This window comes from Ischnura elegans, chromosome 8, assembly GCF_921293095.1.
Source record: "Ischnura elegans chromosome 8, ioIscEleg1.1, whole genome shotgun sequence".
In the NCBI taxonomy this organism is placed as follows: domain Eukaryota; kingdom Metazoa; phylum Arthropoda; class Insecta; order Odonata; family Coenagrionidae; genus Ischnura; species Ischnura elegans.
In genome coordinates this window covers 20145676-20163888 of record NC_060253.1, presented here as the reverse complement: position 1 = coordinate 20163888, position 18213 = coordinate 20145676, and the positions used below count along the sequence as shown (strand labels likewise).

Below are 18213 nucleotides of genomic sequence, written 5' to 3'. Positions count from 1 at the left end.
GGCTTACGTTCACAATCTCGAAGATTTAAAGACGCAACGCCACAATTTTTATTGCCCTTGAGTAGCCACCAGGAACCCTCAGTAGCCCATTTCTGCTTATTTGTGCAGTTAAAGGGTTAAATACTAGTCTTAACTAATCTTAAATAAAAATAATTAAACAAATTGCTATGTTAAACCTTTCACTACGAAAATATGTGACAGGACGTTTCTTGAAATTTTCATCATAGATTTTCCTATGCAGGCAAATGAATGCCGAAAATATACATTTCCTTGCTCCCCCCCTTTTATGACTGTCGCAGGTTTGCCAAGTCTTAGCTTCGGGACCCAACAAAGCAGGACTTAGGCCGTACCCTCAAAATCCAGGAACAGGTACCCGGACCTCTCGTCTTACATTACCCCTCTTTGTGGTAAGGGGCCACGGTCGTACAATTGTCCATTCAGTCAGTTTTCGAAATAAATATTTGTTCCTTCCTCAAAAAATATAAACTAAGAATCGAATTCTTTGTCCTTTGAGCAGCGTTTACAATTTTTAAATGAAATTTTACCATTAATATTACCTAGTATCTAATTTTCAGTGTAAACATCAACATGGAAATTGTTGATGCATTGAATCTGTCAATATTGAAGATAGAGCTTAGTTCGAAATTTGTCAATTCTCAGAACATAATGAGGAATTTAATTTGAATTCTACAACTTATGTGCAAGCAACAATTATCCACAAATCTAATTCATATAAACAAAGCATTAGTTAAATATGATTTAATGCTTTCCTGGCGAATAATGTCGGTAAACTTTTCTCGGGATTCCCACCGGGTTAATGGGCACAGTGGGCACCAGATTTCCATGGCACTCAAGAGGACTTTCCAACCATGGGATATCCAGAAAGAAGGTGGAAAAAAAAACCGGTAGCCAAAGCTTGCCTGCCGTACGTCTCCACAATTTCAGGTAAAATATCTAGGATACTTAGGAGACACAATATTGAAACCATCCACGTGCCTGGTGAAATTAAGGGAGCAGCTGGTTAAAGTGAAGGAAGAAGTTGGTCTCAAGACTCCTGGCGTCTACTGTGTCCCGTGTGAGTGTGGAGGAGCTTACATTGGAGAAATTTGTCGCACCATTGAGACTATAGGCTCAAAGAGCATAAGCGGCACTTAAGACTCGGACAACTGGAGAAATCTGCCATTGCCGAACATTGTGTGAGCCAGGACCACATCTTTAAATTTGAAGAAGCAAAATTAATTTGCCATGCTAAAGGTTTTTGGGATCGCCTCACAAAGGAAGCTATTGAAATTAAGTTGGATAAAAACAACTTTAACAGAGACTCTTGGTATTCCATCAGTAATACTTGGAAACCCGTTTTGCAGAGGATTCTAGAAGTGAGGGAAAATTCGCGAATGCAAAAATCTAAAATTAACGCCACCTACAGTCACAGAGATGGCCAATCTTGATGCAGTTGACAATATTTTTTCGAAATTACAGTTATAGAACTTCATTTATATAAATAGGCCACATAAGGAAATTAGACTGTTTATTATAGGTGTGATAAAAGAATTGACATCGTATTTTATTTTATTATTATTTTTTTAAAATATATTTTTTTTATTTAACTAAATTAATTACAGCAATAGGACTTAGCAACCAAACATTAAATAAATCAATATTCAGCCCTGAAGATGAGTGCCGAGACGGTACTTGAAACGTTGGTCGATATTAAAACATTAACCCGGTGGGAATCCCAAGAAAAGTTTACCCACAAAACATTAGTTGACCATGAACCAAAGCAGCTGGTAGTGTTATGAACCCGGAAAGGAGGGAGCCCAACTACCCTCGGTGTCCGAGATAATGTGGAATCCCCGCTGGGAAGCATCAAAAAAGGTTGGTGCTGACAGTGTGTGATTATCCGTGAGACCCTTCTTAACGAATGTCATGCAGAATGCTTCTTACAGAGGGGACAGGAGAGTCTCTTGGGGCACAGCCAGCAGTCATGCTAAGGAGAGAACTCCACCGTCTCTAAAGGTTAATAAATCCAGCACAATCAAGTCTAGATTCATGTATTTATACTGAAAATATGCATTTTGAACAATCTCTTGGGGGATTAGATGGAGGGTGGTCAAGCGAAATATCACAATATCTGTCCAAAAATCACCAAAATTACCTCATCTAATTCATGGACGCCCCTTAATATATATATGAATGGCTACATTCAGGAGCAGTGGCATGACTAGGAACATACTTTGGGGGGGTTGGCCTGAGGTGGCGACCCCACACCAAGGAACCAGAAAATTTTTGAAAAATGACATGCCTGGAAACACATTTCACATTATTTTTGGCACTTAAAATTTAACTTTAAGCAGATGCAGTTATTATACATCAAAGCTTGACTATATATTTTTTATTTCTCAAGGCCTTGGGGGCATCTATCCACTCATCCCCTCCCTACATAGTTATGCTACTTTTCAGGAGGAGTGAGCAGTGCTTACTGAGCTCTTGGAGCTCTCGCTCAGCATGGGAGTGTACTGCTACATAGCATATTCTCAACCTCACTGATTAGAAAAAGTGACTGAATGCTATAGAGGGCTTTATTGCAGTGGTGGCTCGTAAGTCAAATGCTGGGGGGGTGGGGGGGACATTCCACAGGTGGGTCAAAATTTTTGAATATTTTGTGTATCATAACTAGGGAGGTCAAACCATGGTCTAGGGGTTGGCAAACCCTAGTTGTGACATTAGTTTATGAGGTTGTTTCCTTGAAAAAATAGTTTTATTTTAGTTACATATCTTATACTAATACATATCATTTTTCGTGACTTCAAAGAAATTTTGTTGAATGCTTTCGTTTCAATTCAGTACTGATTTTGCTTAGAGATTTTCCGATTTTTGCTTCTAGGAGGGGGCAGCTGCCCCCCTAGGCTGTCCCAAAAAAACATTTTTTTTTGAAATTTCAAAATCGTCAATCGGATTTCGATGACCCTCGAATATACAAGGATAGGCCAAAGTATGGATAAACTGAGCGGCCATGAATTAACGCAAAATGTAATGCGGTGTTGCATTCTGCAGGATAACTACCCTTTTTCACGCATTGCATAGGTTTATTAAATTACGAATAGGCTCTCGAAACGCATTTTGCCTGTATGTCGAAGAATTACTGTATATATAAATGAATCAATCTTATCACCACTCTCAGACGAAACGATTATCCGCGGGCGCCGTCCACGGCACACGGCTATGCAGAGAGTCGTCTCGTCAGGTAGTTTCGTCAGAAAGCGGCCTCAATGTAGCGTAGTCTATATTGCGTTCAACGGACCGCACGGCGCATCGCCGGGCCGGATTGAAATGGGCGCCGTGCCGGATTGAAATGGGCGCCGTGCCGTCAACGGCGAGATTCGACTCGTTTGCAGACATCCATAGAGACCTATAGTCAATTGAGAGAACGTCACCGTGCTGTGGATGGTGGCAGACGAAAAGTCAGCTTTGTTTGAAAGCGGACTACGTGGTCGCGGCCATGGAAGAAGGAGGAGATAATATCCCCCTCCTTCTTCCATGGCCGCGGCTACAGAATGTTACAATGTTGGCGAGAGCGACAAACTGACGAACCTTAAATGCGCGAGTTAGCAAGTAACTCTCAAAAGAAAAAAAATGGACGCCATGTAATTGGAAGGTTATATATGCATTTTTTTCACTTTTTGGCCATGAATACGCTGCAGACAATTTCGGCTTTGGGCGCCAAATTCAAATCCTCGCCAGTGTCCCGAGCCGGTTGCAAAGCACCGACTTTATGCGATCCCTTCTTGATACCGGTTTTTAAATAGACCTTGAAGTGACGGGGTATTTTTTATCGGTAATGGTAGAAAATATCGCGCCAAAATCGCAGAAAAAGTGCTTAAACGCGAAATTTCGCGGAACCAAGTGAATTTCGCACAGCCTTGGAAATTTCGCGTTATAATTCGCGTTTCGCGGTTCGCGAAAATTCGGTGCCCCTAGTGATGGGCCGCAGCCGAAATCGCGGTCGCAGCGGCGGTCGCAGTCGCTATATAGTGTGATACGGTCTTTAGGGGGTACGCCGTACCGGCCCAACTACAGCACTGCCTACAGCTCATATCATTCCTACTCCCATACAGGGGCGCAGCTAGGAATTAAGGCTGGGGGGGGGGGTTTAGGTGCAATTAATACGGGGGCTGTGGGGGTATGGTATACCCACCAGGATAAGCGATAGGTGCGAGATTAATAAATCGCGGAATTTTAAGATAAATGGTTCAAAATGAGTGAGCGGCTTTCTGAGGGACTTATTATTTATCATTACACTATTCTATTGGTGATATCAATCCAATTAAGTAAAATGGGTTAAACTTAAAGATTTCTCTGAGCTCTGGGGGGGAGGGGGGGTTATCCCCCAAAGCCTCCCCCTCGCTGCGCCACTGCTCCCATGAACAAGTGTTCTTTCATGCTATGGTTCCCCGTCTAGTTAACTTTCCCCTCAGGGAAACTGATTTTAAACAGGAATTAAATATTATGCGACAAACCGCTCATAACAATTGACACGAGCAATCTTTAATCACACGAATTTAAAATTGGAAATTAAATGAATCGCGGCAATGTAAGGAATTTCATGAATTGCGGAACTATTGCCATTGCGAGACTACTAGATACCACTGCTACTTTCATTGTATGTTTTGCAATTTTATTTCCTTCCCGCTATACAAATCAGAACATATGTCAATTTATAGTTTTATCGAAAAACAATCCAAGAGATACAATTGGTGCAAGACGGATGGCTAGTTGAGAGCCAACTGAAACAGTGTGGTTACGAAGCCAATGAAAAACACGGAGGCAGTGTTCGTAGACGAGCGTGCGCTGAGCACAGTGCATCTCACCCAGTCCCTGTATTGGCGAACGTCGGTGAACACGGCGGGAACTCCATCGTGGGCACACTCCCAGCTCCACGACACGATTCCCAGCACAATGCCCTGTCTCCATTGGTCTAAATTCCATCCGTTGATCGCCCAATCCGAGGCCAGATCGGGAAGGAGCACGTTGCCTTTCATTTCGGGATGGTTGCATACCAAAGCACTCCCTGAATCCCCCTGTAATGAACATTTTCATCATTTTCATCCTCATAATTGTTATTGGTATTCGTTTGCATTCAACGTGGAGTAAAATTAGATTTTCTTAATTTACAATGATGAAATAAAATATTACCAGGATGACAATCATTTAAAATGTTTATTTCGCTTCTTACAATGTGTTGAATGAATACTTTTATTAATTTGCTATAGGGTTAATATATAATTTTTAATTGGAAGAACAATGGGTAGCTTAGTATCTAAAGGTATAAAAATCAGAGAAGAAATAATCGCATTGAAAAATTTAGCAAACGAATCGAGTGCGGTGTTATTTTCCTCCCGCATAACGAAGTGAATCTCCTATGATGTATACCGTTAAAAGTTTTTCTCGAGAAATCGACCTACTATTGCCGTTTTTTGGATTGAATTATTAAAGTTTACATAGCCTGTAATAAATAATTAGGTTTCTCAGGTCAGTTTTTTGTCCAAAATCCAGTTGAAAATATTATAGGTATTATTTTCACGTTTTCAGAGTTCATCTACATTTACATCATACAATGAGAGCCACCTCTAGGGCATTTTTTGATTACATTCGCCACTAGAATGAATACCACTACTTTTGAATTTTCTCATTAGTATATATGATGATTAAATTTCTCTGGATTTTTGGAGCTTTGGATATTTTTAATAGGTAAGACCTCAGTGATGTGAGCTCCGCTCTCGCGTAATACATACTGAGCAAAATTGGGTTCAACTTCTGATTGGGTAAGTAGGGAAGGATCTGGGATGTCGCAGACCTTGCCTGAGTCATGCAAAGCACCTACTTATGAATCGAATGAGTCCAAAAATTTGTTTCCCTTGTGTTTTTGACAATCGTTTGATTACGATTTTATAAAAAATCAAATTCTTTTCTCATTTTCCTTTGAAAATAAGGCATAAGGTTGTTGGCATCAGAACTTTTGAAAATATTTGCCCCGACGCGTAACTTATTGATGAAAAGAAACTAAAATTTCCATTTTTAAGTGAATGAAATGAAATGTGTGGGTCACATAACGTCGGGACTTCCGATTTAAAATTCGGGGTTATAAGTATTGGCAGGGTTTAACTATAGAGTCACAGTATCGAATACACGGTACATTAACACGTACGGGTTACTGTCTAAATGTATGAACGCGAGAATGAACGGAAAAATTCACCGTGTAACCACCCAACTTGTGCATAATGCATGCACAGAAAATAGAACCTGTTCTAATTTGGTTCATGCATTCGTACATGTTCCGTTTCATGTATTGTGTAAACAGGCCTTAAGACGAATAGTGCTGGAAATTTTCAGAAGAATCTAGGGCAGTCGTTTTTCGCAAAATTTGCTTAATTTTGACCTCATACATAATGCTAACATGAGGGTAAAGAAAAAAATAGTCTGGAAAGTTATGCACATTTAAAAGAAGGTTATGCAAAGTTTCGTCTTCATAGCGAAAAAAAAGTTTTCGAATTCAGCCCACTGTGTGTCGTGTCGGGCCGTATCCTCTGGTGCATCACTCGGCGTACACCCATCTGACTAATTAATTATCATTGTAAGCCGTGAAAGCTTCAGCCAAGAAAATTTCATTCCTTGAATTGGCATTTTAAATCATATTCATTTTTTCCCTGAAGGAGTTTGGTTGAATGAATGAAATTGAAAGAAGGTTGTTCAGGCCGCCAGCTGAATTTTGAAGGGATTCCTATCATCCTTACAACGTGAAAGGAAATAATTTAAGTATACCGGAACCATGGTGATAACTTTACGAAGTCACCCGCAATGCATAAATTGTGCGAAAAATCCATACAGAAAAAAATCATTCGTCTTGACCACCTTGTGTGGTATAGTCCTCACATTTTTCCAGAAATTTAGGATACAATGACGCCTCGGTAACTTAACTGGCTAAAACACTGGCAAGGTAATCAGGGACTTCGGGTTCGAGGCGAATGATTTTCTCTGCGTGGATTTTTCGCATAATTAATGAATTGTTAAGAGAGGCCTGATTTCAACTCTCACATTCAAGTCTATAATATCACCCATCAATCATTAGGTAAATTTGTAATAAAACCAACCTTGCATGCGTCTTTCGTTCCGTTCACCGAATAAGTACAAATAGACCCTCCTGGGTTTTCGAAAGAACTGCCTCCAATACCTTTTTCACAAACTTCTTTTGGTGCAACATCCAAAGTCACTGACATTAGTTTGTTGCTTACTCTTTGAGGTTCATTCTGCAAAAAATAAATTGAAAGACTGGTATCAGTGTGATAACTCAAAATATCTTTTTTTGCGATAAACCTCATCAATACGGACAAAAAATGTCACAAGTAATACTTTCCGCACATCTCTGCGTAGTTGTGTTGCCTAACTGTAGAATTAATGCCTCCCTGCAACTGATAGGCTAATTTTGAATTGCCGTGGAAACGTTTTAAACGGTTAAAATTGACCTTTTTACCACGCTGTGGTAACTTAATACCAGAATTCCTGCAATCCGATGAAACATAAACATAATCTGAATGCAATGTTGCTGCAGCCTTTTTTGATCTTCGAGTTGCGAACATGGAGTATATTTTCATTGCATCGTATTATAGGACGTTGAATGCTATTTGTTCCGTCACCAATATCCAACCATCAGCCATGAGATGATACTCGTAAATGACTACTCCAGTAAACTGGAATGTAAGCAGTGGCGCCGACTCCATGGGGCCTGAGGGGGCCCGAGCCCCCTCCAAGATTCGTTTGGGGGGGCGGAGCCCCCTCAATAATTCAAGAAAATAATCAAGTTATATTATGCTTTGTGAAATCACAAAAATATATTGTCAATTTTTATTTCCCATGCTTGACGATAGTTACCTTTTAAAATAAATTCAACAATGTGTTGAAAAAATAATTATTAGGTAAAGCAGGTTTACTGAATCAAGTGGTGTGAATCATGATAATTTCGGTGCTGGGACACACTTGGAATTTAACCTCTTCCCGGGGCAAGACCTTCGATATTTTTTATAAGTCGGCGCCCCTGAATGTAAGCCCAGTTCTTCATATTGATTTGGCATTGCAAATGCTGGTTCAATGCTTGGAACTTTGCCAATATTTCTAAGGTGGGTAAATTATATTCGGTTAACGTTGTGTACGTTCGTACTAAAGTACTTATTGTTGTGTTTCGATAGGTCTGTACTCCCGGTAATGCCATATTAAAGAAATGACACTATGATAATGTTCATGTTTGTAATTCCTATCAACATCCCTGGAGAAACAAAGAAGCGAATTCTTGATTTCAAACAATGTACCTAAATTGTAAAAATAGCAACTAAATACTAATTTTTTTTTCAATAGATGATGCCGAATATGCTTGCGACTCATTTTGCCGGGCCATAACGATATAGAATGAAAGATGGAAGAGAAATATGTGAATATTTTTAGGAGCCATTTCCATTATTCATCCAGAATAAATTTGGAATACGAGAACAATCTAAATGAATACGGATTGAAATAGCACTGCCTGTAGTACCCTCATCTTTTTGCCGAAGGTTCTCAACTTATTATGGTAATTATAAGTAAATATCAATAAATAATGAATGAACTTCACCTTATTTGTGACACCCCATCCAGCGACTGAGCATGTTATCCATGAATCCAAATGAAAATTCCAGTCAGGCCTCGGCAACACTGCAAGGCTGATATAACCATTGTAATCAAATGGTCCAGACGCCTTCAGGTGCATGCAAGATATTTAATCAGGATATTTGTAAACTTCTGAGATAAATTCACTTATTTCACTTCTTTACAAATGTTTCTTCATTCACAAAAAAGACAAATGAAATTATAAGGTAATAGGTAAACTAAAATTCCTTCGTGGCTATTATTGTGAATTTCACAATTATTCAAAGGGTAAGTTAGAAATTAACCACATTCAAAACAGTTGCGTTGGGTTTGAATTCGATCGTTATAGGTTATTGTATATGTCATATCTCTAGGTCATTGAACATAAATCGAGAGTTTCCATACGTTCCCAGTTTTGTGGAAAAGTTCTTAATTTTTGTTCGAAATGGACTGGCAATAAACTACTTTAAAATGGTAATTGAAAGCACAACCCTTAATGCTATTGTCAAAATTCAAATTTTCGTCAATTTTTTCATATAGATTTGGTTGTATCGTGGCAATTTTATGAAGTGGCTCCATAGATGTTCTAATTTTGTTTTACCGTGATTGACATCATTCTGGGGTAAGTAGGAGTGACATTCCGATTTAAACAATTATAATGGCATGATTAAAAGTTCCTTAATCTTTCTTCGCGGGCATAAACACCTCAAGTGTCCCATTAAGCGTGGAAAATATTTGAAGATCATGGTCAGAGTCTCAAACATCCACATCTACTTACCACCCCGCAAACAACCTCAATAGGCTATTGGCGGAGGGTATTGGAACACCAGCCATTGCCAAAAATATAAATAAGTGAAAAGATGACGCGTGTACTGCGTTCAATCCTTGTCCGGTCGTCAAATTATTCCCAGTATTTTATTCATTCCGTCGGATTTAAAAACATAGTAATGTTTTGATGATGATATCCTTGTCACTCTGAATTATGTATGTTCTTAATGTCTCCGAGTCTCTATCAACTCTCAGTTTAATAGGGTGGTTTCCTTCATCAAAGAAAACGAAATGCATTGATTGCGATTCCTTATCCACCATTAGTGTATTCGTAATATACAAATTATTTGGTTTTAAAAATCCCAGTTTAGATGAATAGCAACGGTCAATTTTAACCTCATTTGAAAAAGGCCAGATTGGCGCCCATGCGATTCCACTCCACGTGACGTCACAGGGACCTAGTTTCTATACATCAACATCAACATCTATATAATACCCCGCAAGGCGCCTAAAAGGCGTGTGGCAGGGGGTGTTAGGACACCAGCCGTTTACAGCTAAAAAAAAAAATAAATAAAAATGATCTAGCGTTTTTAAGTATACCGGGACTAGCCACGGTGATAACGTTACGGGAGGTTTATTAAAGTCCTTTATAGTTCGGGGGAAAAACGAATTCCCATATCTATCCGTTCGGCAAGACATCTCTCTTTATTGATCACTTCTATCGGACCTGGAAATATAGTGTGGCTCTAATATTATGTTCTCTGTGTCGCTCTTAAAGATATCCATTCTCAATTGTTCAAGCAATCTAAGCCTAGCGCGCAGCCTCCGAGTCTCCAATGGCTCCCAGCCTAATTCGCTTAACATCTGGGTAACACTGTCTGTACGCCCGTGGCAGTTTTTGACGAAACGCGCAGCCTTCCTTTGTACTTAAAATACGAGTAGATAATTTAAATTGCATTGAATTATTATTGTATTGAATAGTATTGTATTGAAATATTAAATTGTACTTTGTATTTATCTACACGAGTAGATAAGAGTTATACATCGTCTGAGGTTACCAATGCATGCATGAGGCACAGAGCTCAGGGAAACATGCCTTAATAATCACCTATTAAAACTGGCTAAGGTCGGAAAGTTTTCTTCGTTTGATAAGGTATTAATAATCCATAATAAGCCAAGGGCTACCAGCTAGCATGGTACTCTGCTACCTGCTAGCATCCTGCGTCGTATCAGCGCTCAGAGCCTCGCCCCAAGGTCACCTCACAAGGCGGCAGGAGGAACCAGGAATACGTCACACGGACTTTTCCCATCATTCCTACTTAGCCGTTGCGTTTTCGCGCGCTTGAAGATTTTCACTTTTCGTTTAATCGCGAAAAATAGATATCGTCATTTAAAAATCTTAAAGTGTGAAATACGTACTCCAGGAGTAATAATCTTTCGATTTAGGCAATAAATAATAATAGGAAACCACCCTATTTGTGTTAAAGCTGTGTTCGCTGCTAGCAACTGTATTTGACAAATCGCGCAGCTTTTTATTGTATTTCAAGTTCACCGATCGAATCTTTCTGCACCGGATTTCGTATTCTCTCCGGGTATTCAAGATGTGTCCTTACGAGTGATAAGTAGCGTCTCTCTGCCAGTTTTTCTTCTGAAAATCCCCTTCCCCCCGACTTGACGAACCCTAGCTTCGAAGGGGCAGAGCAGGTAGAAGACTTCCGTATTACATTTTTATCCTTCCTTTTTTAGAGGGTAGAATGTTAGGGAAACGAGGGAAGGGAAGGAAAAGAATAGGATTTTTAGATAGATTGAAAGGGATCAGGCCTTACAGTGAATTGAAGAAGGCAGTGCAGGAAGGGAAGGGAGGCTTCCAGATCACTTCTAGAATACTCCATGGAAACCTACCTTAATAGGTAGAATACTATGATAATAATAACAACAATTGTACGGGGTGTGCCTTGGTCAATAGGTGCTCATATTCTGCAACCTCTAATCTCTGAGTCAATTTTTTTCTATTTACCTTTGATGAGGGTTGCCAGTTGTCCACTTCAAGAAAAGGTATGGGTCGCAAAGATAAGGATGGTGTTGCAGAACAGTTGAGAAGAGAGGGTCGAATGTTTTGCCACAGTTTACAGTAAATACACATATAAATGGACGTTCCCCGTACGTGAAGGGCTAATGAAAAGCTAAAAGATACAACATTTATAATGGCGTCTCCCTTTGACAGACAAACTTATTAGACAGTGCCTTCAGCAACATAGATTACCTCTATTTTTAAGCTACGATGATTATTTTTTGTGCAGTGAAAACATTGATTAAGAGTAAGGTCCTCTAAAATTAAGGCAAGTCATGATTTTTTTCCTCCAGAAACCATCAAATGAGGACCACTAAAATTTAAACTCTTACAAAAGAAATACAGACTTACCTCTATCAAGCCTATATCATGGTAAATTAGAGACCAGCTGAAGTACGGATGAGGAATGAAGGACTTAACAGTTCTCTTCTGGTAATTAACATCTCTGTTCACAACATCAGCCGTTGAAGCCAGTAGATAGAAAGATCGAGTTGGTAGAACCTGCAAAGACCTCAAAATCCCAATCATGAATGGAGAATGTGATGCATTTGAAACGCACCGCGTACTTCCCACGACAATGTCACAAGACTATGAGTTCGATTTTAAAGTTTATACTTTCAACCTTAAACGGGTAGACAAATCCATCTAAAGATCATTTTGAATGAATTTAATCCTGCGATAGTAGAAAGTGGCATACCCTCTTTGACGAAGGAGACAATGTGCAGCTGTGATAATCCAAGACGGCGTCACAAGGAAACCACAGCATACGTGGCCATTTCGTGTCCTTGAATGACGGTATTGTAGGGAAACCTAGCAGGTTAAACAGAGAAAACAAATCATCAATAATGTTTTTTGAAAATTTCTTGTAAAATTGTTTTTAAAATACACTCAGACTGTTAGGCATCGCAATGAAAATGTCATGTTATCATGCATAGGTATATAGGGTTGAGAAAAATTGTTCGCGGAATTTTAACCTTGGCTGAAACCATTTGGAATCGAAATAATAATGATATTTACGTCTAAAACGCACCATATTTAAAATACCGAAACTTGAGCCGCTCCGAAAGCGCTCCGATTGGCCGCGAATTTGCCCTGTTGTCGGATGCCTTGGATACATCGCGATTTCCCGCAAGGGAAACTTTCACTCGTGGAAAGGGAAGTCATAAGTTGTCACTACAGTTTAAATTTCGCGATGTTGTCTTTCACAGTGTTACTCCCTGGTCGCCTTCTCCAAATACAATACCATAACATCAATAAATCAGAGTAAAGGCTTCTTCACAACAAGTTAACTTGGCATGACTTACGAGTCAAGAATTTGATAAGAGCTTCCACTAATTTAAAACAGCGTAACTTCGACTAATTATAAGTGTTACTATAAGCTTAGAAAAGCTCGGATTTCTGACACTTCCTGCTGTGTACGGAGTGTTGCATTATCAAGGGTTATTTCAGAAAAATTATCAAAAGTTGATTTCCTTATTCATGCGCAGTCAAAGTAGTAAGTGGTTAAAATTTTCAAAGTTATTATGAGCCATTATTCAAGGAAAAAAATCGCGGAATAGCCATAAGCTTTCTTTCAAAATTCCCTCGTAGGTGTACTTAAAGTGCCAAATCCCGCAAAGGAAAAATATTTAAAGAGCAGAGAGGATAATATTTTAAGGAGAAGAGACTTGGACTACAAACGAAAGGGAAAAAATTAAACATGAGCAGCAGGAATAGAGTGCTGGCGAATATCCTCTGGAACTCTAGAATACACAGAATAAAACATGAAGAAATACGAAGAATCATAGATGTTGGTGATGTTTTTTTCGGGTGCACTCCGGGTACTTATTCGGTTTGTTGCCCGACGTTTCGTGGCCGTTGATGTCACTTTTTCTTAAGGAATGGTTATCCCCAAGAAAAGATGACCGCGAAAAGTCGGGCTAAAAAGCGAATAAGTACGCGGAGTACACCCGAAAAAAACATCACCATGACCATGATGACCCGCGAGATCTTCAACTAAGAATGTATGTGGTGGAGAAGCTAAAAGATAAGGATGATATGAAGACGGATGGATGGGGGAAGGAAGATTTCTGAAAGCTGCTCTCAAATGGAGACCAAGAGGCAAAGGAAAAAGAGGGAGATCAAAGAAGACATATGTGGCAGGGAGATAGGTAGGAAATGGATACCAGATGGTTAGATGTGGAAGACGTATTTCATAGGGATTGGTGGAGAAATGGAATTGGTTACGCACTTGTAGGAAGTAATAAAAAATATTTATTCTGGAAGATGCATGTTTTATTTGGTCAGCGACTACTATTTCAAGCATAATAAATAAATAGCATAGATGTATTCTAAAATTCTCTCCCTGAAGTCTTTCACGAGAAATGCATTCAAAAGGCATTTTACGTGGCTCTACTCAATGCTGAGCAAAACTAAATGTTCTGTGCTAAATCAATCATGAATACTGTAGAATTTGTATCCTTTTCTTCCACTTACTCTGCTTTTGTTTTAGTATGATACCCCTTTATTTATTTCTTTAATGCTATACCTATTTTTGTTTTGTATCAACAGTTGTTTCTGAGTTGTATTTTTCACGCACCTAATGAGTTTTTTGTTTAGCTAACTTTTTCTTAATTGTAAATTGCGTTTTGGCCCAAAGGTGATGCACTAGGCATAATAATGAATATTCTATTCTAAAGTGGTATCTCTCAATTACCAATAATAATTTTCATTTACTGGGATTCAAGACCATATCACCCGAATTTGAGCCGGGTACTTTACCAAACTAACCAGAATAAGGATATGCCTCGGTAGCTTAACTAGTTGTTGATTAGTCACTTTGAGCAGGGACTAAAGAATTTCATTTGTCAAGGTCTTACCAGAAAGGGAAATTGCTTTATATTGGCTGGCTGCCCGCCAATGATCCCCAGTGCTCTTGGATGCTCCGTCTTGTTCTCAGATCTTTGAATGCCTGAAATGAGACAAATGTTCATTTGACTCAAGGAAAGGTGGCGAACAATAGTTACTACCGTCGAATTCTTACGCTTACAAGCCCTTATCTTACATTTATGATGAGAACTTTTTGATAATCCTCGTAATCATTTAACAGGCCGTCGCAAAGAAATATTTTTAAAAAATTCAGTAACATAAATTCCAGTCACTTTCAGAGAGGAAATCTCGCTCCAATGAACTTTCTAAATTATTCTTTCCTTCTAATCTTCATAATTCTGGCATTGCGTGGTGGTGGTGATAGCCTAATTTTCCGTTGAAGCCAATTTAATTCTAATCTTATACATCCTGTGAAAACAATATCACTACCGAATGCCCAAAAAAATATCAGGATGCAATGAACGAACAGCGATAATTATACATCAGTACTGATAAAAATGCAATAACAACGGCCTCAAATAAGTAATTCTAGTTTTGAGAAATTTGACACGTGGTAACCATTTACACGCTCAATTATATTTTCGTTCGAATCTTATTCCACGTTAAATGCATGCATAGAGGATCAGAGTGGGAAAGTAAATGGAAATAAATATTCGAAAAAGATAAGAAATATATTTATGGCTTATACATTCCCGACAAATATCCATTTATAGTGGCAGAGAATGGAATTTTTTGTGTACTTCATCTTGAACAGGAATATCTAGTTGCTGGAATTCCGCTTGCATTACAATTAGTATTCAAATATATCAACTGGCGAATATTATTTTTCCATTATTAACTCTATGTGAAGCTTATCTTGTTCATTGTGAGTGTATTTCTTTGTGTTCTCTAAAAACTCAAGAAAAAGGACGTTTTACCTTCCAGTTTGAATTTGTGCTGACGTGAATGACATTTTACCACGCATTACTTCATACATATGTGTAAATCCAAACTTAATATTTAGTATGGGAAATGTTTGCAAATGAAATACTTAGAAATAAGTTTCATTTAAATCCTAATAAATAACCTTCTCCGTTAACATTGAATTTAAAAAGGAATAAAATTTCCAATAAAAATAAATGCCATGAAAACAAACGCTATCTTCATGGAAGCCAATCATACCTATCACACAAAATACGCTATCTCGGATTTCAATCTTGTCCTCATGAGTTAAGGCCGATGCGCGCTTTTATATACTCTTAATACCTGACACATACCTTGTCTTAGCCATGACAGGAGGTTTACAGGTGAGTGGAGTCCTTAATTATCAGATGGAGCCCAACATGTGACGACTGTCGCAGAAAAATTTGAGTATACACGAATTTGGTTTGGAATATCTTATGGATAGAAAAAATCACGGAATAATCAATCATGGAAATCATTTACAGAACTCAATTATAGGCCATTTTGGACAACAAATACATTTCATAAATGCATTTCAATAGCTTTTATCGCAGAGGTACGGAAGAACGTATCTTTATCTGAAGGTGTTTGCGCAAACCCACTAATTTTATAATCCATTTCTCGGAATGGAGAAATTCTACAAGAAACAAGGTAAAGCACCCACAAACCTAATAGCTACAGACAGAGGAACTTCCTCAAATGCAGTTCCGTGGAAAGCAATAACCAAATCGTTACGCTGCTTTGCCAAAGAAAATTTCTTCACGTCTTAGACGTCTTCATGGATGTGGTAATGCTGATTAAGTGTATCGGAGTTTAAGATCACTACTATTGTCTATAAATAAACAAATCCAAATAATTGAAAAAAGCCATGATGAAGGTGATATACCTAAATTTTGGCAACAATTTGCGTGAAAAATTCTTCAAATCGTATACTACAAACACTGAATCAACAATAAACAGAGATCAAGAGAGGGCAAAAATCTATTTATGGAATTTTCTAATGGGAATAGGGGAACGCATCAGGTGGAAAACAACCTCCCTAAGACTCCTGGAACGCAGTCCTGCAAAATGCTCTATAATGATGTAAACCCCCTGATGAAAAAATTGTATAAACCTGTATAAAATTTGTATACATTCTTATGTACAAGTGTATAAGAATATATACAAATTTTATACAGGTTTATACCATTTTTTCATAGGGGTTAACTCAGAGCGCTACCCTGCTGGTGAAATGCAAAGCTTTTTCGAATATCTTGTTGCTTAAATCAGGATTTCCGCAAGTGAATGAATTAATCCCTCTCACTTGAAGAGAATTTCAGAATTTTGAATTGAATGAGTAGGACTCACTCTACTGGAAGTGCTTTGTGATGCCATTCTTTCAATCTTAGACAAATCAAACGCTTCCATTAGTTGGGTCAAGAGCACCATGGCTATTTAATCAATAATGAAAAGTTAGGAAGAAACATAATTGAACGACCATCACACAAAATGTCATGGTCGCGGCACGAGTAGAAAGTAACTCAAATAAGGACACATAAGTCCAGAAAGCTTCTTCCGTGACATTAATACCTACCTCAAGGACCAGATGTATACTGTTCACATGATATAACTATGGATAATTGTGGTCAAAAGCATATCTTGTTAGAATTCATCAATAGATTTAATATTGAAAAGATTCTGAGGTTGAACGAGATGACGAAATTTTAGCCCCAGAGCAAGGTTATCCGCCGATAAGTATCATGAGAAACACAATCAAAAGTACAGGGGCCAATTGAAGATAACCCAATCCTTAATGAAAAGGTAAATACTTACACTTGCTCGCAGCAAACAGAAAATGGATCATCAGTACCACTTTCAGATCCATCATGAGTCCTTTTCCGGACTGAAGAATTCATATCCCTGTTAATCCATCCGATATTCTGTCCATAAATATGTTTAACTGATCCTATTTGAATTCAAGACATATTTATTGCAGATTGGATGAAACTTTTATGATAAATAATTGTGCAATATAATGATGTCACTAAAATTCTAAAAAAAGAATTAATTTTCGGTACAACCTCCTCCAATTTGAATGTGTATTTTTTTTGCTTCATAGATTCCTCAACTAACCTGAAAATCACAAAAAACATAAGATAAATGCACTGAATTGCCAAAATATAATCGTGACATAGAATTGCAAAGAGGATCGGGTAACTTTAACCTTGATACAGCCAGTTTTAATGGATGCCTTTACTAATTGATTTTAATTAGCGGTTAAAACTATCTAAGTTACCATTTCAATTCACTTACCATAATTCACAAACTCTGTAAAACCTCCATTAATGACATTCTAAGCGTGTTATTACCATTCTGTAAATAACAACAGCAGAAAGCGTGCGTAAATCAACAGTATCCAAGGAGATGAAACTCGATGGTAGACTCCATTAGTCTATAGCCACCGAGAGAGAAGGTTTTCACAATACTTTCTTTTTATGGAGTGACGCGAGTACAAGAGATAAGCCTTGAGAATGGATATTCATTATTTGTGCCTGGCAATTACTGTGCTATAGGGTGTCATGTAAGTTGCATAATTTGACAGTAAGTGACTTCAGTGGCGCAGCGAGGGGGGTTTTGGGGGATAAAACCCCCCCCAGAGCTCAGAGAAATTTTTAAGTTTAATCCATTTTACTTAATTAGATTGATTACTTATAGAATAGCGTAATGATTAATAAAATATCCCTCAGAAAGCCGTAAAACTCACCATTTTGAAACATTTATGTTATAATTCCGCAATTTATTAATCTCGCACCTACTCCATATCCTGGTGGGTATACCAAACCCCCACACACCCAGGTATTAGTTGCACCTAAACCTCCCTCAGCCTTAGTTCCTGGCTGCGTCCCTGAGTG

At 38.4% G+C, this 18213-nt stretch overlaps 1 protein-coding gene across 3 annotated transcripts; it reads right to left on the bottom strand.

The window, feature by feature from the left end:
- Positions 1-4653: 4653 nt before the first annotated feature.
- LOC124163522 (serine protease 44-like) lies at positions 4654-17666 on the bottom strand. Of its 3 annotated transcripts, none has more exons than XM_046540481.1 (8): positions 17615-17666; positions 17135-17267; positions 14371-14462; positions 12210-12322; positions 11864-12023; positions 8660-8782; positions 7149-7304; positions 4654-5078 (listed from the first exon to the last, which is right to left on the bottom strand). In XM_046540481.1, the coding sequence occupies exons 2-8, from the start codon at positions 17187-17189 to the stop codon at positions 4770-4772; spliced, it is 1008 nt and encodes a 335-aa protein (XP_046396437.1). In that variant the 5' UTR covers positions 17190-17267; positions 17615-17666; the 3' UTR covers positions 4654-4769. The 3 variants fall into 3 exon arrangements, with proteins under 3 accessions (XP_046396437.1, XP_046396438.1, XP_046396439.1); XM_046540482.1 differs by lacking the exon at positions 17615-17666 and adding an exon at positions 17383-17435; XM_046540483.1 differs by lacking the exons at positions 14371-14462; positions 17135-17267; positions 17615-17666 and having other exon boundaries at positions 11864-12013; positions 12210-12295.
- Positions 17667-18213: the final 547 nt, after the last annotated feature.

Excerpts from the sequence above, each read along its gene's own strand:
- LOC124163522 (XM_046540481.1), bottom strand. The coding sequence starts at position 17,189 with ATGATGGATCTGAAAGTGGTACTGATGATCCATTTTCTGTTTGCTGCG. Across the intron at positions 12,323-14,370 it reads TAAAGCAATTTCCCTTTCTG|GTTTCCCTACAATACCGTCA; the intron begins GTAAGACCTTGA and ends TTAACCTGCTAG. Across the intron at positions 7,305-8,659 it reads GATGGGGTGTCACAAATAAG|AATGAACCTCAAAGAGTAAG; the intron begins GTGAAGTTCATT and ends TATTTTTTGCAG.